Source organism: Giraffa tippelskirchi, chromosome 13 (genome assembly GCF_054371585.1).
Source record: "Giraffa tippelskirchi isolate mGirTip1 chromosome 13, T2T-mGirTip1v1.2.pri, whole genome shotgun sequence".
Lineage (NCBI taxonomy): Eukaryota > Metazoa > Chordata > Mammalia > Artiodactyla > Giraffidae > Giraffa > Giraffa tippelskirchi.
Genome location: NC_137287.1, coordinates 51,601,115 through 51,626,052, shown reverse-complemented (window position 1 = coordinate 51,626,052; position 24,938 = coordinate 51,601,115). Strand labels below are relative to the sequence as shown.

Below are 24,938 nucleotides of genomic sequence, written 5' to 3'. Positions count from 1 at the left end.
AGCAAGAAGGTAAGTGAGTGTTAGTGGCTCAGTACGACTGCCATAGGCTATAGTCTGCCAGGCTTCTCTGTCCATGGGATTCTCTAGGCATGAAAACTGTAGTGGGTTGCCATGCCCTCCTCCAGGGTAATCTTCCTGACCCAGGGATCGAACCCAGGCCTCCTGCTTTGCAGGCAGATTCTTTACCATCTGAGCCACCAGGGAAGCCCCTGAGGGGGGGCGGGAGGGGAGTAGCTAACTAACAATGAGACTATTATGTAGTAAATGCTGTGAAAAAAGACTGAAGTCAGGAGAGAGGGTGGGCGAGAGCTAAGGGAAGGGCGTGACCACGAGGATGTAGTTAGTGCCACACGTGGGGGAAGCCAGGCCAAAGACCGGAGCACACAACAAGACTAGCGTGCTGAAAGCTGATGGAACCAGGGAACAGAGACAGAGTGAGAGCAATTGTGGCCCCAAACGGGGCCAGGGCCCAGACCCCCCAGGACCGTACAGGTCTAGAAGACGGACAGAGCCTTGCCCACCAGGGCTCCTGGAGGACAGAGACCACCTGAGCCGACTCTGCAACCTGAGGGCCTTCTGCAAGGCACAGAGCAGGTATTCAGCTCTGGGTAGAGCCTTGAAGTCAGTGTCATGAGACTCACAGCCTGACCCTAGTTACAGAGAGTGAAAGAACACTTGGGCAAGGAGGAGACAACATCAGCCAGGGCAGAGCACTCTGTGCCCTAAGAAATGACAACCTGTGGTGCTTCCAAACTCCTCAAGGAGAAAATGATTAACTGCAGCAAACGCAGAAAATACAGGGGAGTGAGATACAGTAAGGCCCCTCACCATGATCACAACATCTTGGTAAATGGCCTTCAACACCACAGCTGAACACATACACACACACACGCGCGCGCGCGTGAGAAATCCTTTCCTCTCCATCCATAATCTTGGACAGATCCCCAAATCATGAACTAACACAGTTTAATATCATGCAACCTTAGAACACAGAGGCACCATGATTTACAGGAGCAACCTCTAGGCTGGAAATGTACATGGTAGATGATTCTGATTAAACGGCTTGGTGGGATCCACATGGGGTAACCAAGGAAAAGGTTCATTTATGAAAAGAAAAGCTGTGCACATCTGTGGGTATAGAGAAAAGAGAGGGCAGAGGACCTGAAATGCACCACAGCTCCTGTGCCCTGGCAAGACACCCCTGAGGTGAAGAGCTCTGGTCTGCTTTGCACACCTGTGCTCCTTTGACACTGAGTGTTAAGGGACATGATGCTCATGTGCTCAACCAGGCAGGGCTTGAAACTCACGGACCAAGGGAGGTCTTGGCAGCACCTCTGACCTCATGGGGTTTTCCTGTCTGCCCCTGCCATCGCCTCTTCTAGGTCTCAAGCTTCCCATTCCTTATTTCTCTCTGACATCTCTCTGCATCCCTCCACTGTAATGTAAGCAAAATGCACTGTCAAATAGAGAATTCCAGGGTGTGTGGATTTAGCTGCTGCTGCTGCTGCTAAGTCACTTCAGTCATGTCTGACTCTGTGCGACCCCATAGACGGCAGCCCACCAGGCTCCCCTATTCCTGGGATTCTCCAGGCAAGAACACTGGACTGGGTTGCCATTGCCTTCTCTGGTGGATTTAGCTGATAAAATAGTAAAGCAGGGGACTTCCCCACCGGCCCAGTGATTAGGACTCCACACTTTCAACGTAGGGGGTGCGAGCTGGATCCCAGCTCAGGGAACTAAGATCCCGCATCCCACGTGGCAAGGCCAAGAAAGAAAGAAAAAAAAAAAAAGAATAGTGAAGCAGGAAAGATTTACACAAGCTGATTCACTGCAATGTAATAAAAAATTTGGGCTTCCTCAGTGGCTCTGTAGTAAAGAATCCACCTGCAATGCAGTAGACTCAGGTTTGATCCCTGGGTCAGGAAGATCCCCTGGAGGAGGGCATGGCAACCCACTCCTGTATTCCTGCCTGGAGAATCCCAAGTACAGAGGAGGCTGGCAGGCTACAGTCCGTAGGGTTGCAAACAGTCAAACATGACTGAAGCGACTGAGCACAGTCAATAATTTATGGGGGCAAAAAGAAGAAATAGTCCCAAAAGTCATCAGTGATGAAGCAAGAGTTACATGGTGATATAAGTATGGAAGGAAGATGAGTATTCAGTGGCCTGGGCCACTTTCTTTTACCAGGAAAATGGTAAAAGGAAAAGGCAAACACAGCTGTATATCAAGTGTGAGCTCAATGTTGTTTTTTAAAAATAACCTTTATAATGCATGATTACAGTTCCCAGTGTACAATTAAATATAGAGAGTATAAAATATAAGTAAATATTACCAATATAAACCAGTCATTATTTCTTGGTGGAAGGATTGTGAATACTTGTGATTACTTTATTCATTTCTGAATGTGTTATTTTTTGTAATAAGCATTTCAATTTATAATGAGACAAACTAACTGTTTTAAACATTTTTCTTAATCTACCCTGATTATAGCAACCGTCTTACTTCCTTTTTGCTTCTACAAATTTCTAGTTCATTTCCATTTCATCTCCAGCAACGATGATGATTAACCTCAGTAGATCATAAAATCTGGGGGCTGCTGATGGTGACTAAATATCTGAGGTCACTGACGTGGGACACGGCTTTTCAAGGTTAGCATCATGATCTGGGAGAAAAGAAGGGGATGGAGGGTCCTCCTTAGGGCACAACAATTCACACAGATACACACACAATCAACAATTACTTCTCAAAACACTTACTTAGGAGCAGGAGCACACTATTAAGAAAATCAAACCTTTTCACTAAATATACTAAAAATATTCTACTAAATACATAGACCAGGAGCCAGCAAATAGCTGCACGGAGAAACACAGTTTTACCAACTACTTTAAGTGCAACCACAGGACTTCCCTGGTGGTCCAACGGTTAAGAGTCCACCTGCCAATGCAGGGGACACAGGTTCCACCCCTACTCTCGGAAGACTCCGTATTAACGTGCAGCAGCTAAGTCTGTGCTCCACAAACAATGAGCCCTCCTCGCTCCAGAGCCGGTGAGGCTCAACTCCTGGGCATGCAACCCCTAGGGCCCATGCTCTGTAGCAAGAGAAGCCACCCTAACAAGAACCTTGTGCACCACAACTAGAGAGGACCCCCCACTCACCACAGCTAGAGAGAGCCGGCGCACAGCAACAAAGATCCAGAGCAATCAAAAAGTAATTAATTAAAAAAAAAAACCCACCCCAGTTGTGAACTTGTTCTTTATCTTTGACAGCAATGAAGACCCAGCACAGGCAAAATATATATATATTTATATTTTTTTAATGATGAAAAATAGATAAATAGATAACAGAAAATGCTCTGAGTGAAGAGCCAGGGAAATGAAATCTGGGTTGGGGTTGGCAGGGCGTCCCTGAGGAAGTGACACTTTAGAGACTGGGATCTTATCTGACTGTACATCCCAGGGAACTCTGCTCAATGTTATGCGGCAGCCTGGGTGGGAGGGAGACTTTGGGGCAGAATGGATACACGTATGTGTGTGGCTGAGTCCCTTCGTTGTGCACCTGAAACTATCACATGGTTAATCAGCTACATTCCAATATAAAATTAAAAGTTTAAAAAAAATAAACCGAGATCTTAGAGACAATGTGGGCCTTAGCATGTGAAGAGCAAATGGACATGTGGACAAGGGGTCTGAGAAGAGCAAACAGCACGTTTCCAGCGAAAGCCTGGGAACAACAACAGACACGTATGTACATCAGGAACCCATGACTGAATCAGCAGCAAGCTCTAATCAGATGAGTCAACAAGTTACAGACCGCATGTGGCAGATAATCCAATTAGTACAAGATGCTGCTTTGAGGGAGAATCATGCTGCTATGTAGAATGAAGAGGAATCTACTGCCTCCCACCCTTGTCTGTAACTGCCATCCATCACTGCACAGGGCAAGTCCCTTCCTCAGCTACTGCATAATTCAGCTTTAGATCACACAATTATATCAATACAACAAGGGAAACAGAAATGCCGCCACTGAGCGGACAATGCAAGGCTAAACGGACGGAATGAAGACAGATGGCACCTGGAATTCTACAGCTCATCTTTCTGCTACTTTGAAAACAGGAAAACAAAGGAGCTCATCATTTAAAGTGGCTCGCAGTGGAGTTATATTCAAGGACAAGAAAGAAAAAGGCTAAGTCAGTACAGACAGACCTCACTTTATCACACTTACACAGATACGGTCTTTTTTTTTTCTTAAACAAGCTGATGGTTTGTTGCAACCCTACACTGAACAAGTCAACCAGTGCTATCTTCCCAGCAGCATTTGCTCACTTGATGCTTGTGTCACATTTTAGTAATACATTCCATACTGAAAACTTTTTCATTATTATATTTGTGATGGTGATCTGATCAGTGATCTTTTATGTTACTGTTGCAAAGACATTATGACTCATTGAAGGCTCAGATAATGGTTAGCATTTTTTAGTAACAAACTGTTCTAAAATTAAAGTGTGTATTTTTTTAGACATAATACTACTGCACACTTAACATACAATATAATGGAGTGTGTGCATGCATGCTAAGTCCCTTCAGTCGTGTCTGAGTCTTTGTGACTCTATGGACTGTAGCCTGCCAGGCTCCTCTGTCCATGGGATTCTCCAGGCAAGAATACTGGAGTGGATTGCCATTTCCTTCTCCAGGGGATCTTCCCGATCCAGGGATCAAACCGGGGTCTCCCGCATTGCAGGCAGACGCTTTACCCTCTGAGCCAATGAGGAGGGAGAGTCTAAGGAAGAAACCGGGAAGGGGTTGGAGAGAGGAAGGAAAAGTAAACCACTTTTTTTCCTACAATCACTGTCAGCTGGCAAGAAGTCTGCACCAACGTTTGGGTGCCTCCATCATTCTGTATCACAATCCTGAGAACTCTGCATTCAGAATCTAGCTCCTTCTGGCTTTACATTCCAAAATCCCATCCCGACTCTTAACCTGAAAGGAGCAGGAAGGCTGGAGCTAACTGCACAGAGTATGAAGCTCAGCACAGGACAAACCAGTGCCTGCTGGATCCCTGGTGATGATCAGGATGCCCGGAACATGCTTGCAGAGAGAGCCTCTAGTAGGGGGATTCCCTACACCCTAGTTGTTGTGAAGACAGCCAAGAGCTGCACCCAGAAGGGTGCGCTTGTACTGACACAGTCTACACTTCAAAAGGATTCCTTTCGAGTTTGCAAGCAAAGGGAAACTCTCATACAGTATTGGTAGGAAATGAATAGTGGTGATATGTACAACCATCCTATAGAACAGTTTGTGAACGTACATTAAGAGCCTTAGGACGTATTATATATACCCTCTGGCCTGGTAATTCCATTCTACTTTTTTCTCCCTTGAGGAAGTAATACTCATGGATCAGCACCAAGATTTAGCTACAAATATGTTCACCCCAATTGCTCATCATAGTGCCAAACTACACAACAAAAACACCTACCAACAGAAAATAAGGTATGGAATAGCCATACAAAGGAATCACACATGGACTTAAGATGATAGAGGATAACACATATGAAGAGGAAAAGACAGATAAGTGCAAAAAACTCTCACAAGCCCAGTGTGAACCCATCTGGTAAAAGAACACGTATAAATCTATATAAATATACGAGTATATGTATGTACACATACATGCACAAACACACATAGAGACAGACAGACATGACTAGACAGTGGGACAAACAGAAGTACAGACTAGAATATACAGCAACATGTTCACTGCAATAATTTCTTTTTTGCTTGTTTGTGATTTCTAAATTTTCCATAATGAACACATGAAAATAAAAAGTCAGGTTAAAAATAATCATCACTCAGGGACTTCCCTGGTGGTCCAGTGGTTAAGACTTCTCCTTCCAATGCAGGAGGTGTGGGTTCGATCCCTGGTCAGGGAACTAACGTCCTACATGCCTCTTGGCCAAAATACCAAAACATAATAGAGAAACAGTATTGCAACAAATTCAATAAAGACTTTTAAAATGGTCCACATTAAAAAAAAAAAATCTTCAAAAAAATCATCACTCATCTGTCCTCATCCCCTGATGTCAGTGACTTGACTTGAGACCACCTTCAGTGTCAGGGGCCACACAGAGCTCCTGAGCTGGCCTTGATGCCCACCAATCCCATCCTAACACTACAGTCCATGAAGCTCCCTGGACCACTTGCCAAACACAGGTGTGATTTTTGACTTTAGGTATTTTTGGTCCAACTGGATTTGAAACCCAGGCATTTCTCTCCTTCAGAATTTAATTATTCACATACAGTATATGCATTCAAATGGGCTCCCCACTAGCTAGCGCTTAAATAAAAATTCGTGCTAATGCACAAATAAAAATTTCTCCTTTTTACTTTCAAGACTGAAATGAACTTGGAATGCATATAATTTTGCTTTGAGCACTTTCAAAAAGCTGTGAAAGTGCCCACACTCTGCCAAGTTAGTCGCCTCAGAGTGGCGACAGAGGACACCTGAGGAGTGGGCTTGGTTTCTTCTTAAAGACACTGGGCCACTGAGGAGGAATGTTTTCCCCGCAGTGAAACTGTTTCCTGGCAAAGACCCTGGCTGGGCGCTTCTCCAAAGAGGAGCTCCCTCCCAAAGGAAGTCACTGGGCTGCTTCGCCTCCTCCGAAAATCCTCTGGCACCAAGCACCACATATGTGTGCTTGGTAAGTTAAATTACACAAATCCTGGCTTCCAGAAAGCCAGCGATGGGGGCCAGCAGTCAGTTCCTAAACAAGGACCTTAGACACGACACACCCAACGCCATGTGCCCACCTGGGCTGATAATATATTCTTGGGTAACAAAGATGTCACTTTTTAAAAGTCGAAATCTTGCTGTGATGCACAGCATGGGTTTTTGGAGAAAATTTCTCTTTGGAGAATTACTAGGCTGCCTGTTGAAACCTGGTGCTTTAACATGAGTTGTGTCTTACTGGATACAATCATTTGCAAACCAGATTTAATTATTCCAGAGAGGTCTGCTCTAAGAGGAAATGATGCTAATAAACATTTTTAATCTACTGCAATAAACATACTCAGATCTACATGATATCGAGGAAACCAAAAGATATATGAATGTGTAACAGTAAAGAAAGCCACAAAATGTGTATGAAGTACATCTGTGTGCATGACAGCCTCACAAAGATGAGGCCCTGCTACACTGGAGACTCTAAAGTGTGTGGGATCATTTGAAACACAAGACCCCTGGACACCTATGAGTGGACACACCTCCTGCTGCTTCCAAGTCTACATCTCAGGGAACATCTGTGAAGTGCTTACTACTTGCGAGATGCTGGAGACTCAAAGATGAGTAAGGCATGGCTCCTGTTCTTGGGAAGCCTAGCGGGCAAGCAGGCAAAAGCATTAATGACATGAACTTGGGAAAAGCTATGGTGATAAAGGTGTGAGCCAGACACCTGGCAGAGAGGAAGCACTGAGCTCCAACTGGAGACACACAGAACGCCTCTGAGGAGACAACTCCTGTACGCACCTTGGAAGACGAAGAGGACTGGCCGTGGGAAGGAGAGTGGGAGGGTCTTGTAGAAGGTTTTACAGATGGATTTGGCCTGGAGAGAGCTGTCACAGACGTTCTGTTCACTTAAACTAAAGCATAAATTTCAAGGCGGAAAGTGACAGAAGATGATAGTAGCGGACAAATAGGTGACTGTGTTTGGGGCCTGGAGGGCATCCCAGAGGCACCGGGGCCGGGCCTCATGCTGGGGTCACCACGAAGGGTTACGGGGGGATTGCAGTGAGCTCCACCCTTTGGCCCCAGGCTGGGCAGGTTCCAGGGGCATGTCCACGAGTACCCCCCCCCAGCCCAGTGTCACCTCGAGAGGAACCCAGGAATCCCATGCACGACCACGGGAGTCCTGACGACTCCAGAAGGTCTGCTACTTCTCACGGGCTGACCACGTTGGCCACTTAAAGAGGAAAGTCCCTCCCGAAAGTTCTTCACGATGAGGGGCAGCAAGATTCTCAGAGTGAACGTGTTGGAAGAGGAGGTGGGAGACTGGAGGGGGAAGCTGGAGAGACAGAGGCCCTGTGTGGAGCCAACTCGGGGAGAAAATGTTTCCCGAGGGGCAGAACGGGCCGAGATTTCTCTCAAGTGACTGGAAAGACACTGGTGCTCAAGGGAAAGGAGCGGCTGAAACTCAAGAACCCAGCATCTTTACAAAGATGTGTTCACGAGGGTTTAATGAGAGAGGAACTAAGAAGAAGAGAGGGTCTGTGTGTCGCTGGGCCGGGGGGAGAAAAGTGGGGGATAGCTGACTTTATTAAGCTAATACTAAGCATTAGGGAATCAGGAAGGCAGAAAGCTAGTTCGCCTAAGAGGTGGAAAGTTTACAAGCAAAAAGAGAATGCTGATCCCAGACCAGTCCTAAGAGAGGTGACAAGGCAAATACAGGGTAAGGGACCCTGAACTCTGCACGTGTCTCCAGGGCCAGGCCTGCTGAAGCCTGTGGGATGGATCCCAGAGCAGGTAGACATGGACTTCTGCCGGGAGAAGCAGGCATGCAGCCAAGGGCCAGGTGAGCTGCACAGCGGCCCGAATGCAGAGTCAGCCCGGAGTAGTCCAAGTGTCCCGGGCAAAGGCTACTGGCGCCCTGACTCCCACCAGGCTTTACCAAAGTCTGCCCAGTGTGCTAACTCACGCACCAAGGGGTCTGAACCCCAGTTCAGGGTGGACAAACAAGGGCCCTCACTCAGCAGCTGAGGAGATGCAGGGGACCCACTTTCCCTGGGGCCTGTGACAGGTGGACTGGACCACGCACTCCCACAGGGAGCTGGTGGCTGACCCCAAGCTCACAGGCAGTTCCCCCTGGAAGGAAGTTCACAGCCAGGGCCCAGGTGGGGCTCACTGTCCTCCCTGCCTCTCCTCCTACATCCACCTTTCTTCTGGGGAGCTAGCAACACCCAATCAACTACTAAAACCAGAAGATGGATGCCAATGGCTTTTCCTTCTTTCCTGCCCACATCCCATTATCCACTCAAGCCTCATCACTTCCTGCCCTGGACGCCTCCACAGCCCAGCCCTACCTCTAGGCTCCTTCCACTGATGCCTTAGTTCAAGCTCCCCTCCATGTCCTTCCCGCAGTGCCCCCAGCACCCTCGCTGTTCCGTCTCTGTGCCATTATGAACACATCTCTTCTTGACTAGTAATACTTCCTGGATCCATACCCCATGGACTAGATTTTGAGATATTTGCGAGTGAGCTGGTTGAACTGAACTTGGCAGGGCTTGAAGGGGGTCATCAGGCTCCCTGGATCTGTCTTTGTCAGACTGACGGTGCAATTTAGTCACTCAGTTGTGTCTGACTCTATGCGACCCCATGGACTGCAGCACGTCAGGCCTCCCTGTCTATCACCAACTCCCAGAGCTTGCTCAAACTCATGTCCATCAAGTCGGTGATGCCATCCAACCATCTCATCCTCTGTCGTCCCCTTCTCCTCCCTCCTTCAATCTTTCCCAGCATCAGGGTCTTTTCAAATGAGTCAGTTCTTTGCATCAGGTGGCCAAAGTATTGGAATTCAGCTTCAGCATCGTCCTTCCAATGAATATTCAGGGCTGATCTCCTTTAGGATGGACTGGTTGGATCTCCTTGCAGCCCCAGGGACTCTCAAGAGTCTTCTCCACCACCACAGCTCAAGAGCATCAATTCTTCAGCACTCAGTTTTCTTTATAGTTCAACTCTCACATCCATACATGACTACTGGAGAAACCACACCTCTGACTAGATGAACCTTTGTCGACAAAGTAATGTTTCTGCTTTTTAATATGCTGTCTAGGTTGGTCATAGCTTTTCTTCCAGGGAGCAAGTGTCTTTTAATTTCATGGCTGCAGTCACCATCTGCAGTGATTTTGGAGCCCCCAAAAATAAAGTCTGTCATTGTTTCCGTTATTTCCCCATCTATTTGCCATGAAGTGATGGGACCGGATGCCACGATCTTGGGTTTTTGAGTGCTGAGTTTTAAGCCAGCTTTTTCACTTTTTTCTTTCACTTTCATCAAGAGGCTCTTTAGTTCTTCTTCGCTTTCTGCCATAAGAGTGGTGTCATCTGCATATTTGAGGTTATTGATATTTCTCCCTACAATCTTGATTCCAGATTGTGCTTCATCCAGCCTGGCATTTCACATGATATACTCTGCACATAAGTTAAATAAGCAGGGTGACAATATACAGCCTTGACGTATTCCTTTCCCAATTTGGAACCAGTATGCTGTTCCATGTTTGGTTCAGACTGACACTCATCAGTTATTTACTGTACTTAATGGGGGAGCAGACCTTGAGATTTTCCATCTTTCTGTATTTCCAAACACTATTTTCCAGATAGGATATTCTTGAGAATATTGAAGAAAAACAGAGTGAAGAAAAACCACAATGAGGTAACATCTCACGCCCATTAGGGTGGCCACTATCAAAAACAAAAGAAAAAGACAGAAAATAACTGTTCTCACAACTGCCAATAGGGAAAACAACCCAAGTGTCCACTGACAGATGAATGAATATATAAGATATGACATATACATGCAATGGCATGTTATTTAGCCTTAAAAAGAAAGAAATTCTGATACCTGTTACAAAATGGATGAACTCTGAAGACATTATACTACACAAAATATACCAGTCACAAAAAGAAATACTGTATGAATCCACTGATATGAGGTACCCAGAGTAGAGACAGACAACAGACTGGTCGTTGCCAGGGTGACAGAGGGTGGGGGGGTAGGGGTGGAATATTATTTAATGGGTACAGAGTTTCAGTTTTATAGCAATCGAGTTCTGGAGTTAGTTGCAATGATGTGACACACTTAATACTACTGTACCTTAAAATGGTTAAGATGGCAAATTTCATGTTAAGTGTATCTTGTGTGTATATGTGCTTAGTTGTGACCAACTCTTTGACCCCATGGACTGTGGCCTGCCAGGCCCCTCTGCCCATGGGGATTTCCCAGGCAAGAATACTAGAGTGGCTTGCCACTTCCTTCTCCAAGGGATCTTCCCAACCCAGGTATCAAATCTGTGTCTCCTGCATCTCCTACACTGGCAGGTGGATTCATCTTAGCACAATTTTAAAAAGGAATGAAGAAATGAGTTAGCATATGCTTACCGGTACAGAGAAAACAATTCTCTGTTGTATTTTGGGCCATACATTTTAATCACAATCCTTATTCTAAGCACACCTACCAGAACTTGTAAAATCGTTACCTGCACATAGGTGCTGATTACGTGCCAGCAGAACCTGAGCTGCCATCTCTCCTGCCCCATCCTGCCAAAGTGCATCTCCTCAAAGACCAGCTGTCTGTTTATCAAAACAAACTGCACGCATCCTGGCTTGGCTTTCAGAGCACTCCCCAGCCAGGCCCCAACCTGCAGAATCTTCTTATCTCTTCTAGCACTCAGCATGACTCCTGCCAGCACTCACCTAGTTTCCTCCCCCAGAGCATCTGCTCTCCAGGGGAAAACCTTCTCTCCTGCAGACTTCTCAGGGGCCAGCACACGACCCACTTCACTGGACAGGATAGGACCTTCTCAAAGAGAACTGAGGGGAGCGACCTGGGGTTCTGCCTGACGAGCGTTCAGGGCTAAATCTCTGCTCAATGTTCAACCTGCTTTGTTCTCCAAGATAAGGCATCTTATAGACTTCTAGCATCTTCATATCCTAAACTATGAAGAAGGAAGTGCTAGGTTAGACAGAGTCACCACCGAAGGCTCCTCAGCGCCCTGCTATGCCCTCCACACCATGTCCTCCTGCCAGGGGCCCTGGCGACTCACTACAGGCTGCGTGTTGCTACGGCAATGAGACTGCACAGAAGAAAGGGAAAAGCCCCTCTTTCCATTCATCCTGTGGTGCTTAACCTCAGTCACAGGTATTTATACCTGCTAGGCTTCCCAGGTGGCTCAGTGATAAAGCATCTGCCTGCAATATAGGAGACGAAGGTTCGATCCCTGTGTCAGAAAGATCTCCTGGAGAAGGAAATAAGAACCCTCTCCAGTATTCTTGCCTGCGAAATCCCATGGACAGCGGAGCCTGGCAGGCTACAGTCCATGGGGTTGCAAAGAGTTGGACACGACTCAGTGACTAAATGACAGGGGCAAATTTACAACTGTTACATCAAAAAAGGTACAAACAATCCAGTGCAGCTTTATTCCCACTTTGTTTTGCCAAGTTCCTGGAGGAGATAAACTGTACAGGGTGTCTGCTTCCCATAAATCAGAGGCAGTGACTTTTCTCCAACTGTGTTTTAATTCATGGGTAACAATTCTCTGCAGCAAGTGGCAATTGGAGGGGGCAACCAGAATCAAGGGAATGAAGGTATGATGAAGTATCAAGTTATCTGAATTTGAATTGGTACAGATGAGCACTGCAAAGGTGGCAGATATGAGATGCATGGATGAATGGGTCTCCACAGCCACGTCCACTCATCCAGCACTGTTTCCTCAGCCAACCGCAGACTGATTCTCATTGAGTTCTCAGACTACCTCGGCCCAAGTCTTCACTTCCTCATGAGGCCCTCTCCCCACCTTTTTTGCCTGAGGATCTTGAACATGAACTTGAGGTTATTCCACCAACTGCAGTGTCATTCTGGAACTGACTTGTGCCTCAGATACACATTCCTTTGCATGATATGCCATTTTCCACCATTAGGAACACACGTGCCCAGAGGAATTAGTGAAAAACCTTTTCCCCAACAAAGGACATGTGTGAAGTGAAGTGAAAGTCGCTCAGTCAGGTCCAACTCTTTGCGACCCCATGGACTATACAGTCCGTGGAATTCTCTAGGCCAGAATACTGGAATGGTTACCCTTTCCCTTCTCCAGGGGATCTTCCCAACCCAGGGATCGAACCCAGGTCTCCTGCATTGTGGGTGGGTTCTTTACCAGCTGAGCCACAAGGGAAGCCCAAGAATACTGGAGTGGGTAACCTATCCCTTCTCCAGTGGATCTTTCTGACCCAGGAATTGAACTGGGGTCTCCTGAATTGCAGGCAGATTCTTTACCAACTGAGCTATCAGGAAAGCCCCAAGGACATGTGTATCTCTCTATAAATTCATTCTTAATCTGTTTGCTAAACAGTCATCAAGCATGTTATGTGAATGACAGGGTAGAATATAGAAATTAGTAAGATCAGCCTCTGACCTCTAAAAATTTCCAACCTAATAGGAAAGATACATGGACTGAACTCTCACCCAATTGCCAGCCCAGGGGGGTCATTCCTGCTGTCCTCACCTCAGAAGCAGGTTTGCCATCTGCCCAACTGTTTAAATCCAAAGCCTGTAGACTGCCCTCAATTCCACGATGCTCCATCTCCATGATGACTACCCAGACCCAAGGCGCTGGCACCTTCCACCTGGACTAAGGCAGCAGCTTCCTAAATGGTCTCTCGCTTCTACGCTACCTTCTCCAAATGCCGCATGTACTAACATCTGCAGTAATTAATCTTCACGTTCCTCTACTGCTTAAAAACATCTAACGACTTCCCAGCACTCTTGGAAAACAGCAAACTCTTTCCAGGGGTCTCCAAGGCCCACATCAGCTGGCCCCCTGCCCTCCTGGCATCCCACCCTCCGGTGACTGCACCCATCTGCTCTGCCCTAGCTCCATCCCCTGCTTGGATGCCACGTGCCTGCTTCCTTTTCCTCTGCCTGGAGACATCCACCCCCTTCCGGTCACACAAGCATCATCCTCGCTCCGTGCGAGCCTTATAATAAATGCCCCCACCTCAGGAGGCCTACTCCTGATCGCTCCATCTAGGACTGCCTGAGACCTTCTACTTTCATCTTATTTTCATTTTCTACCCTTATTCATAAATGACCTGTGATGGCTGCTCCCCTGGAGCAACCTGTAAACCCACCAGAGGTCTTATCGGGAACTGTGTCCCCAAGGGGAGAACCATGCCTGCTTCTCAGGAGGGGCTGAGAAAGGACCTGCTGACAGAAAAGTGTGCATCACAAAGAACAAGACAAGGCTGCCAGAGATGGCGCGATGAGCCGTGAGAAAGCCGTGGGAGGAGGGAAGTTAGGAACAGCATCCAGAGGAGTCCGTGTGCACTGCGCCTTAAGGACTGGCAGACAGCACCACCAAAGGCACACCAGGCTCTGGGATTCGCAGAGAAGCCCCAAAGGCATGACTGGTCCAGGACGGTCTGAGGATGAAGCGGGACCCAAAACGGAATGGCTGGTGCCCAGATCAAGGGGAGGGAGGGTAGGGTTGGGGGCCAGCACGGATGATGGACAGCTGAGCTGTCAACAGGGTGCAGTGGTTCACCGAGGCCTGGGATCTTTGGTTTCAGACCAGGGAAAAATCACTGAAAAGTTCTGAGGGTGAAGTTACTACTCTCTGACCTACATTTCACAGATACTGCGAAAAACCACTTTAGCTTAAATACAAGCAAACAACAACAAAATGGCATCACTTTTAAGAGGATAGTATAGTCTCCTGCATTTGGAGGAGATCCCATCTGTAAGGCCTGGGAGAGAGGGGCCCACAGCTGGCAACATTGCGTCCCGGAGCTTGGGCTGAATGCAGATCACTTTCTGTTTTCAGAGGCATGGAACAGTCATGTGTCACTGCCAAGTCTATTCAGAGTCGAAGCCACCACCATCAAGGACAACGACACTGGTACCTGCATCCTGGGACAGGAAATGGGTTCCAAGCAGGGAGATGAATCCACCCATGTAAGCATGCTGCACACCCCAAAGATTCAAGCAGCCCCACAACACTGAACAGACGGGAACGTGCTTCTTAAATGGAAGACAACCCTAAACACGTGGTGTTATATTAAATCCAAATAAAGTGAGCATGTGAAAGATGCAGTCTCAGTCATGGCAAAAGGCTGCTGCTAAAACCACAGAGGAATTAAAGACCGACAACCTGACGAGCTTCCCAAGTACCAATAACCCAGCTGCTCTAAGACTGTTCTCATGTTTCAGGGGTCTTACCAATCACCAAGGGTTAGTCCAAAGACAGATTTATCTAAACAAGCACAACTCTTCTCAGTAACCCTGTCATAAAATGGAAAGGCTTCATAAACGGTGCTGGCAAAGGCTGACACAGAAGGGACCGGCCTGCGTGCATGTCCAAGAGTTCTGGAAGGAGAGAGGGCCCAGGAGTCTGCAGCCAGTGGTCTACTAACTGGACCTGGGCTTCAGCCTGCTTGCTGAAAGAAAGAAGAATCCAGAAACATGATCAAAGGCCCCCTCCCAGCTTTAAACTCCTACAACAGTGAAGAAATTCCTTATAGGCATATCTACTGTCCACGAACAGGAGGACTGACCAGAGCTGAGCGACGAGGTACTTAAGAGTTTGTGAGAAGTGCTGAGCCGGAGGCAATGGGCCATGGAACAGGTTCCCAGGTGGGAAACGGTGCCCCAAGTGGGGAAAGGGAGGAAGGAACAGAGTCAGAGCACAGGCTGGGAATCAGGCCGACCTGGGCTCACACCATGGCTCTGACCCTGAAACTGGCGAGCAAATCTGTATGAACTCTCTACGTGTGAGAGAGAGAGAGTCACTGTGAGAAATACAGGAGCTGACAAGGGCAAGGCACTCAGGACAGGGCCTGGGACAGTAACGACCGATGAACCATCAGTTCTGGAAAATGGCGGTGTTGTCAATTTTAACACATTTAGCTATGAGATTTACCTCCACCATGCTACATGAGATTCTCTTTGCAGGAAAGATAAAATTACGGACTCTCACACACCTGGCAAGGACCCCAAAGTCCTTTCATCCACATCTCTGTTGTGAGGCATTTTCATGACCGTTTCGTGGATGGAACCAGGAGGACTAGGGCAATTAAGCTAACTGCTCAAGGGCTCCCACCACCAAGCCCATTTAAACCACCACCGTGTGTGTTCTCAGGGGTCTCCTAGAGCCTGGAAAGAGTAAACATGACTCCCTGGGCATCTGAAGCCCTAAGAACCAAAGCTGTTTCTGCGATTACACCACAGTTATAAAATGAAGTGGAAGTACCTGAACCAAAGGGATCGTGCACTGAGCAATCCAAGTGTCAGCTCTAAAATATTAGACTGCTATGAAAACAAGAAGGAAGCTGTGATGAACCTTACCAATACTGACTATTCTGTTAAAGAATCAGAGTGCATCACATCATATGTGTCGTGATTATAACTCGTTAAAGGATACTCATACACAGCGAGCGCTGGAAAGGAACCTGAAAAATCACTATGGCTGATTTGATAAAGGAGGGTTGACTGCAGAAGCTCTATTTAACTGATTTTTTTCTTAAATAAGTGACTTTAATGGGGTCGCCAGAGCAAACACAACCACACTGAAGACCCAGGAAAGGCAACGCTGCTGTCCACTCACCCTGGGTTGTACAGCATGACGGCGGAGAGGTTCTCGCGGGACTTGGACAGGTCGGTCATGGACAAGCTGAGGGAGGACAGAAGGCCGCTCTAAGAGCAGACACAAGGCAGAGCGGTTACCTCGGCGGCAGGAGAAGGCCATGCTCTGCGCTCACCACTCTCTCCTGGGGAGAGGCAGTGAGGGGCCCAGCACCCCCAGGAACCCACACACAACTGGCCTCTCTGAAGACGGAAGCTGGGGCAGCCAGGCCCGGGGTCTATCTGGAACCCAAGCCCCACGCTAAGGCCAGCAGGTTCTCAGGCACCCGCACAGGAGCCATTCAGCCCCGAGGGTCTCCCTGACCTGCTGCTGCATCCAGGGAAGGGGGGGTCCTGGCATCCCTGTCACGCCTGTGCCCTGGCAGGAGCAGGGCCCTGGCAGCAGCAGCCAAGCCTGCTGAGTGACAAAGAGGGACAGGGAAGAGGAGGGAGACCAAGGAAGCGAACACTGGCCCTGCTCTGCTTCCACAGAAAGTTACTGGCAAGCCTGTATCCTTCCCTTTCCTCCCTGCAACGGGGTCCCAAAAGGGCCCTCCAGGGAGACCTGGGCTGAGCAGACAGGAGGCTCACAGGCTGGAAGCAGCGGCCCAGAGAAGGCTGGGGTGGGGACTGCTGCTTTCTTGTTATTCCCACCTCAGTCACTGGGGACCCTGGCAGTCCTGGAAAAGCAGGCTGAGGCACGAGGCTGTGTGACTCGGGGTGGGGGGCCAACACCCTGTGTGAGGGGGCCATGTGACTCAGGGCGGGCAGCTGACACCCTGTGTGAGGGGCCATGTGACTCGGAGTGGGGGGCAGACACCCTGTGTGAGGGGCTGTGACTTGGGGCGGGGGCCCGACACCCTGTGTGAGGGGCTGTGTGAACCCTGTGTGAGGGGCCGTGTGACTCGGGGAGGGGGGCCGGCACCTTGTGTGAGGGGCCATGTGACTCGGGGCGGGGGGCTTACACTCTGTATGAGGGGCTATGACTCGGGCTGGGGGGCTGACACCGTGTGAGGGGCCGTGTGACTCGGGGCGGGGGGCTGACACCCTGTGTGAGGGGCTGTGACTCGGGGCGGGGGGCTTACACTCTGTATGAGGGGCTATGACTCGGGCTGGGGGGCTGACACCCTGTGTGAGGGGCTGTGTGACTCGGGGCGGGGGGCTGACACCCTGTGTGAGGGGCTGTGACTCGGGGCGAGGGGTGAGGGGCTGTGACTCAGGGCGAGGGGCCGACACCCTGTGTGAGGGGCTGTGACTCGGGGTGGGGGGCCGACACCCTGTGTGAGGGGCTGTGTGACTCAGGGCGGGGGGCTGACACCCCGTATGAAGGGCTGTGTGACTCAGGGCAAGGGGTTGACACCCCGAGTGAGGGGGCTAACACATCTGGGCCAGCAGTCTGGGCTAAAGTCCCTGCTCCCCACTTGTTGGCCACAGGACAGGCCAGTCTCAGTTTCTCCTCTTGCTTATCCATGACTTGGGGGCACCAACGGCCTCTGTGGACATAAAGTGGTTCACAGGGAGGCTCCGCATGGTGCCTGTCTCACAGACATCTCTGCTGTGACTTCATTCTCTTCCTCTGTCTAAGCTCAGCACGGTGTACTAGAGTTAGACTAGACAGACGTCTTTCCTTCTCACCCCTTCCCTTCTCTCTCTGGTCCTTGGCCCGCTTCCCCATTTAGCACTTCAAGCGCCCCTGGACATCCCCATCCAAACAAGCTGCAATCTCTTCCAATTGTTCAACTGTCCTAAACTCACCCACTCTGCTTCACAACCCGATCAAAAATCCAATTTAGGAACGAAAATAAGAAGTGAGCAAAGTTTTGGATGAAAGTGATTCTGATGTGGAAGTAACTCTTAAAACAGATGTTCACGAGTGGAGGGCACCCTCTACTTAATGTGAAAGGGTGTCCACCTCCTTTTGGGGGATGAGGACACAGGGCTGAAGAGGAGGGTGGAAGAGCCGTGTGTCTCCTCCCACGCTGGACCTCACTCGCTATCCTACTCCACCAGCCGATGGTCCACAGGGAAACAAACTCCCTGGAGTCAATCCAGGCTGTGGACTGGTTCCTGCTCCAGGAAGTCTAACTGCTGGAGCCAGAGTAGAGACCCCTCCTCCCCCACCCCCAGCCCTACCCAGAGAGGACTTGGCTCCCGGAAATTCCACGCTGCTCACCTTCCTCTTCTCCCTGAGCTTGGCAGCCTCCTTTGGGTGGTTAAAACGAAACATGTTGGTTCTTCCCAAGAGGATCATGGCACCTAAGAACACACAGAAACAGCAATGAGTTTACAGTGAGCACCCTGGTCAGCGGAGGACACTCTATCATGGAATTCTGCAGCTGAGATGTGATTCCCAGGAATGAGAGGGGCTTTCATCCCAAAAGTCTGCCTACACAAGCCAATTCTAAACCTTCAAATGCTTTTATTTTTTACAGCCAAGTGTCACAATGTTTATGTCACCCAGGGCAGAAGTGAGGGGTTTAAGTACTACAAAATCATACAAGATTTAAAATTTAATATACAAATAATTAGACTTTTGACTGTTGAGAAGAAAAACAGAAAACAGTTCACCAAAGAGATGTTGGGAAAGCAAACAAAGCATAGGGTCACCAATTTAGGAAATGTTTATTAATGCCAATGAAAGCAAAAACCTCAAAAGATGGTGCTTTCAAAAGAAAAAAACACAGTGAAACTGCCAGAGATCAAACTGCACATGTCACTGTTACTAAAACCTCCCTCAGAATTTGATAGGAAAGAAAACGTACATGTGGAGTGTCTGTTTCCTGTAAAGACGCTGCTTCTTGTGAAAATCCTGTCAAAATTGAAATGGCTACATTAGACATACAAGAAGGGCTCCTTCTGACTGACAAGGGTCCAAACTGTACAAGGGGCAAAAGGATGGACTGTAAATGCACAAGGGTAACAAAATCATTAGGTGGGGAGGCAAATTTCAGCTTGACTAAGCCAATAAGCAAAAAAGGCACTTTCTAAGGTCGGAGCTGTCCAAAGCTGGCACAGATGTCACAGGAAGCAGTGAGCTCCCCATCCCTGGAAGCATTTAAAAGATGCACTATCTGAGCTGGTCCCACTTCCCAGGTGACGCTAGTGGTAAAGAACCACTTGCCAATCAATGCAGGAGTCATAAGAGACACAGGCTCAATCCCTGGGTTGGGAAGATCTCCTGAAGCAGGGCATGGCAACCTACTCCAGGACTCTTGCCTGGAGAATCCCATGGACAGAGTAGCCTGGTGGGCTACAGCCCATAGGTTGCCCAGAGTCGGACATGACTGAAGCAACTTAGCGTGCAAGCATGTATCACACCTGACAGTCTATCAAGCCCTCAGAACAGACCCCCATGTTCAATCTTTGCCCTGAAAATGAAGGCAACATATTTGTGAAGATAAGACATTTGTATGAGAAGTCTTCAACCATGAAGAATCAAAGTGATGAGTTCAGGGTGCAGGATGGGGAGACAGACTCTGGCATCGAGGGCCTCAGTTGGGTCTCACAGGACAAGCAGAGGACAAGAGAGGTGCTCCATGTGAGGGTGACCGGGGAGAGGGGCTAGGCCTGAGACCAGAGATGGGTCTCCTGAGTTTGGAGAAAGGAGAGTCAAGTCCAACCAAAACACAGGGCATCTGAAATAGCAGCAAGAACCCATATTGGACAGGTGAGGTAGAAAGAGACCACAGAGAACTAGCAGCCAGGATAAAGAATTTGCAACACAAAGGTCAGAGAAAAAAATTCAGGTCCTGGATGTATTTTGTGTGTCCCATGCAAATTAAAAAAAAAAAAAAAATCAACAGTGAAACCTCCATAGTTCTCACATAAAAGTCTGAGTTTCTGGCTTCCCTTCAAAAACTAGGAGACCTGGTGTCAGGAGGCATGTGACTTCTGGTTGGCCACAGCCATCAGTCTCTATTGGGTACCAGCTCCACCTGGACCCTGAAGGTAGCATCAATATCCCACATGGCCACTCTGGAGCTTCAGACCGGCATATCCATATGCCTACTTCACATACTGTCTCAGAATCTCAAAGGAGCTTCAAATTCAATACAGTTAAAACTTAATGGGTTTGGATCATAACCAAGGGAGTAACCTAAGTACTGGTTCTGGTGACCGTTGTTATTTAGCAGAAATGGAGCCAAGAGGAGAAGGACACAGTTTGGGGAGATTCAGAAGGGCAGCAGTGGATATTATTCACCCAAAAATCTGCTTAACCTCCTCACATAAAACTGCATTCATATATTTCCCGATTATGGAAAGGCACCGTGACCATAATGAAGAAAGGTGTTTCCTATGTCTTTTATGACTGGGACTCAAAACTGTGTGCCACACAGAAAGTCAAAAATTAAACAGCCGTGCCCAGGATATATGTGTATTTAATGCTCTTGAAGTGACATTAGAGATTAATAAGGCAATCTCATTTGAGGTGTTAATTACCTCTAATCGAATTTTTTTTTCCTGTTAATCAAATGTCCAGCCATGCAAGTTGAAAATTGCTAAAATATGTTAATGGAAAAATAGGATAGTATTTCAGAGACGTATTTCATATTGTATTAAATGAATGAAAACAATCTTGCCACCCATGTATGTGCATGAAATACATATAAAAATCTCTTTGAGGAGTTATAAAAGAAAACAAAAGCACCCGTGACTATTCCTTGCTTCCATCCAAATAATGTGTAAAAACTGCTTGGCACATAAAAGGGACTCTGTTAAGGCTGGTCCCTTCCCTTTCCTCCACTGTATTCCTTTCCTGAACAAACCTACTGGCTGTGCTTCCTTCTTACACGATTCCGCTGTGCATCCATTCACTCAATAAATACTGAGTGGGCACTTACTGTGCTCATCACTGTGATAAGCACCAGGGTTGAGGATGCAAAGAGGAATGAGTTAGACACATGCCTTGTCCTTAGGGGAGCTTGTAAATAAGGAGAGAGAGGTCACATAGCAAACAACTTCACCAACAAATGCAGAGCTGCAACCGAAGGAGAGAGGTGCTGCCTCTGGCTCATGGGGCACCTGAGAACGGAGTGGAGGGCAAGAGAAGTTACCAAAGGATGCCCTGCGGGAGGCGGTGCCTCACACAAGCTCGTGGTGGGGCAGGAGAGCAAATGCAACAGCGACAGGAACAGATGATGATGATGGGAGACACAGAAGCAGAAACCAGGGAGAGTACTGCCCAAGATGAGACTTGAGAGGGAGGGAGGGACAAAGCACGCGGAGTCACTCAGCACACAGTGAGGCGCCTTGGATTTCATGTGCAGGCAACAGAAGACCCTGACAGCCTTTGTGCAGCAGCATCACGTGACTGGACTTGTGTTTCAGTCTAATTCTTTCTACTGTTTGAAAAATGAACCAGAGAGCAAGAGGCTGCTGCTGCTAAGTTGCTTCAGTCATGTCCGACTCTGTGCAACCCCACAGACGGCAGCCCAACAGGCTCCCCCGCCCCTGGGATTCTCCAGGCAAGAACTCTGGAGTGAGTTGCCATTTCCTTCTCCAATGCATGAAAGTGAAAAGTGAAAGTGAAGCCGCTCAGTCATGTCCGACTCCTAGCGACCCCATGTACTGCAGCCTACAAGGCTCCTCCGTCCGTGGGATTTTCCAGACAAGAATACTGGAGTGGGGTGCTATTGCCTTCTCCGGAGAGCAAGAGGAGATGTAGATAAACGAGGCAGGTGACTATTGCAGCTGTCTGGATCACAGATGCTGGTGGCTCAGCACTGGGTGGGAGGGAGACATCACAGGAAGGGAAATGAACAGACTGAGAGACACCTGGAGATAACATGGCCAGGACTCGTGCTGGGCAAGAGACAGGGACCAGGGAGGTGAGGAAGGCGGCTCTTGGCCAGGCTTCACTGTAACTAGCTGGCTGGGAGCTGTTCACACCGAATGAGAACACCTGAAAAGGATCAAACTCGGTTTGGGGGAGAAATACTGAGTTTGGTTTTAGACATAATGAATTTGAGATGATTTTCACAGGTAGAAGGGTGTGAAGCTCCGGAAGAAAGGCTGGGAGATCTCTCAATCTGTCCATCTACCAACCTACCCACCTTCATACCTGCTTACTCGTATACATATATACGTGTGTGTGTGTGTGTGTGTGTGTGTGTGTGTGTGTGTGTGTGTGTGTGTGTGTGTGTGTGTGTGTGTGTGTGTGTGTGTGTGTGTGTGTGTGTGTGTGTACACACATGCGTATTTTTGATAATCTGGTGCTCTGTATACATATGTGTGTGTGTGTGTGTGTGTGTGTGTGTGTGTGTACACACACACACACATGCGTATTTTTGATAATCTGGTGCTCTGTGCTGAAATATAGAATATTTTAAGATGTTTTCCTGATGTTGGCAAATATACTTTTGAAAGAACCCCTGGTTTTTGTCAAGTACATTCTGTTAAATGATGGAAATTAAGAAATTTAGAAAGTTGGAGGATTAAGAATTGCTTTTTATTGTTAGATTTCTAACAATAACCAAAAAAATGTACAGATGAGAGACAGACCTGAAAATATATAGACAGATGGATATACACACATACAAATGTGTATCTCTATCTAAGATCTGTGCATTCTGTGGATATACACATGCACATATAAACACATGCATCTCTACAGATACTAGGTAGATATGTGCACATATACATGTGCATATGTGTGTGTGTGCATGAGAGTGTCCTACATCTCTTTCTGTATATATGAGTCACCTCTAATAAAGGAAGCCACAGCTGTGGGAAAGTCACCTGAGGAGAGGGCAGAAAGGTGGGAACCAAGAGGGCCCAATGCCGAGTACCTAAAGGAACTCAGCTTTTAACGGCTGAGCAGAAGAGGATGAACCCCTACAGTAAACAGAGACGGGCCATCAGAGGGGGAGAAGGAAAACTTCAGAAGCCAGGGAAGTCATGGTCGAAGTCTCCTGGGTGCACAACTCATTCAAGAAGTTTGTGTCTTCTTCTGTATACTTGACACATGAATCAACTACACTTCAATAAAACAAAACAGAAACAGAAAAAGAAGTTGTCTGTGTATGAAGAGAAAGAGAGTTCGTGGTAGCTGGAGCAGGGAGATGACAGATCCCATGGGATGTTTTTGTTTAAAGGAGACTTCTGAGTATATTTAAAAAGCAAAAAGCTGAAGGGAAAGAGGCAGCGAATGAATGGATGAGAGTGACTGGCTGTGCAAGGCCTTCATAAGAGACCCAGTGCCTGTGTTCCACCTGCAGTAAACCCTCGAGGGCTCAGCGCCCTCACCAAGTACTCAGCAATTCCTTCTAGATCTTCAATTTTCAAACTATGATTGACTCCTTGATCTGAGGTTAATGCGATTCATCACAACAGATGGACTTTCGGTGATACACTTAATTTGCATGTTTAGGGAATAGCTAAACCTCCTTGAAATATATGATGGCATCTTTGAGATCCTGTTAAATACTTGAGGACAGACAAATCCCAGGCAGTCTTAAAAGGGGATGGAGCAGAAACATTATAAAGGTAGACAAAGACACTTGTTAACAGCAAAAACAGCTTTACTGACGTCTCTTGTGAATGAAACCACTGAACAAGGCTTCATAGGAGATTTTCTATTTTAATATTTCAGGCATGCTGAAAAAAATTAATCATGTAAACATTTCTAGTGATTTCTAAGGAGTGCTGTGATAATAATCATTAATATCACTATTAATTACAGTCCCCAAATTTCATGTGAGATTTTTCTAATTCTGCTACAGCCCAAATAAATCAACTGTTTCAAATCAAATGGTGTCAAATAAATATTTCTGAGGTGATGGTGTTTGAATTATTTCATTCTGAGTTACCATTAATAAAAACATATAACACAACTGTATTCCCAAAAGGGCATGGTCAAATGTAAGATGAGTTTACAGGCCAAAAAACAGGGGACCATTGGAAATTCTGCTTCAAGGCTCCAAATTCTGCATTTAAGACTAGTTCAGAAAGCCCCTCCTCAGCAACTTCCTCCCCAATATACACACAAAGTAACGCCTTGCTCAACCATGTTCAGTGAAGGACAGGTTTTCATTTTAGATACAACAGTCAGAAAAGCAGGGTGCGATGAGGGGGTGGGAGGGAGGCTCAAGGGGTAAGGGATATAAGTATACTTATGGCTGACTCACAGTGTTGTACAGCAGAAACCAACACAATATGGTAAAGCAATTACCCTTCAACTAAAAGTAAATTTTAAAAAAGTTTAAAGATGAAAAAAAAAGAAAAGAAAAGCTCTTGTCTGGAAAAATTTTCTGGAATGGTATCACATGAAAAGTTGAGTGAGGCAGAATAGGTGAAACTCTTATTTCCTAGTTCAAGCTAAAAGAAACTTTCCTTGTGTATGATAATTTTAAGCCATATAAAAGATCTTTAAAATACTTAACACTAAAATAAGTTAAGATGTCAGCACCAATTAGGGGACTTGACAGAGTCTAATTTCCACTAACATGTGCCAATACTTAAGAACATCTGACATAGTATGTCCTAGGTCTTGGACTCTTGTGACATTGGCTTTTGTGAAATACAGCAATTTCCCTCTATCTCAAAAATGGTTTTGGGCAGCAAGATAGG

The 24,938-nt window shown here is 47.3% G+C and overlaps 1 protein-coding gene and 1 long non-coding RNA gene across 10 annotated transcripts in view; one reads left to right on the top strand and one right to left on the bottom strand.

Annotated features, from left to right (window-relative positions):
- The window catches only part of KIF16B (kinesin family member 16B), a 394,203-nt gene that overhangs the window by 195,874 nt on the left and 173,391 nt on the right, over positions 1-24,938 (bottom strand). For all 9 annotated transcript variants that reach the window (XM_081556493.1, XM_081556494.1, XM_081556490.1 and 6 more), the window contains 2 exons: positions 18,544-18,626; positions 16,354-16,442 (listed from right to left, as the gene is read on the bottom strand). In XM_081556493.1, the coding sequence (XP_081412619.1) occupies positions 16,354-16,442; positions 18,544-18,626 (172 nt within the window). The remainder of the gene's footprint in view (positions 1-16,353; positions 16,443-18,543; positions 18,627-24,938) is intronic.
- Positions 313-17,901, top strand: LOC145532125 (uncharacterized). Its single transcript, XR_014073007.1, has 3 exons — positions 313-594; positions 13,192-17,460; positions 17,570-17,901. It is a non-coding gene; the product is annotated as an uncharacterized LOC145532125 (long non-coding RNA).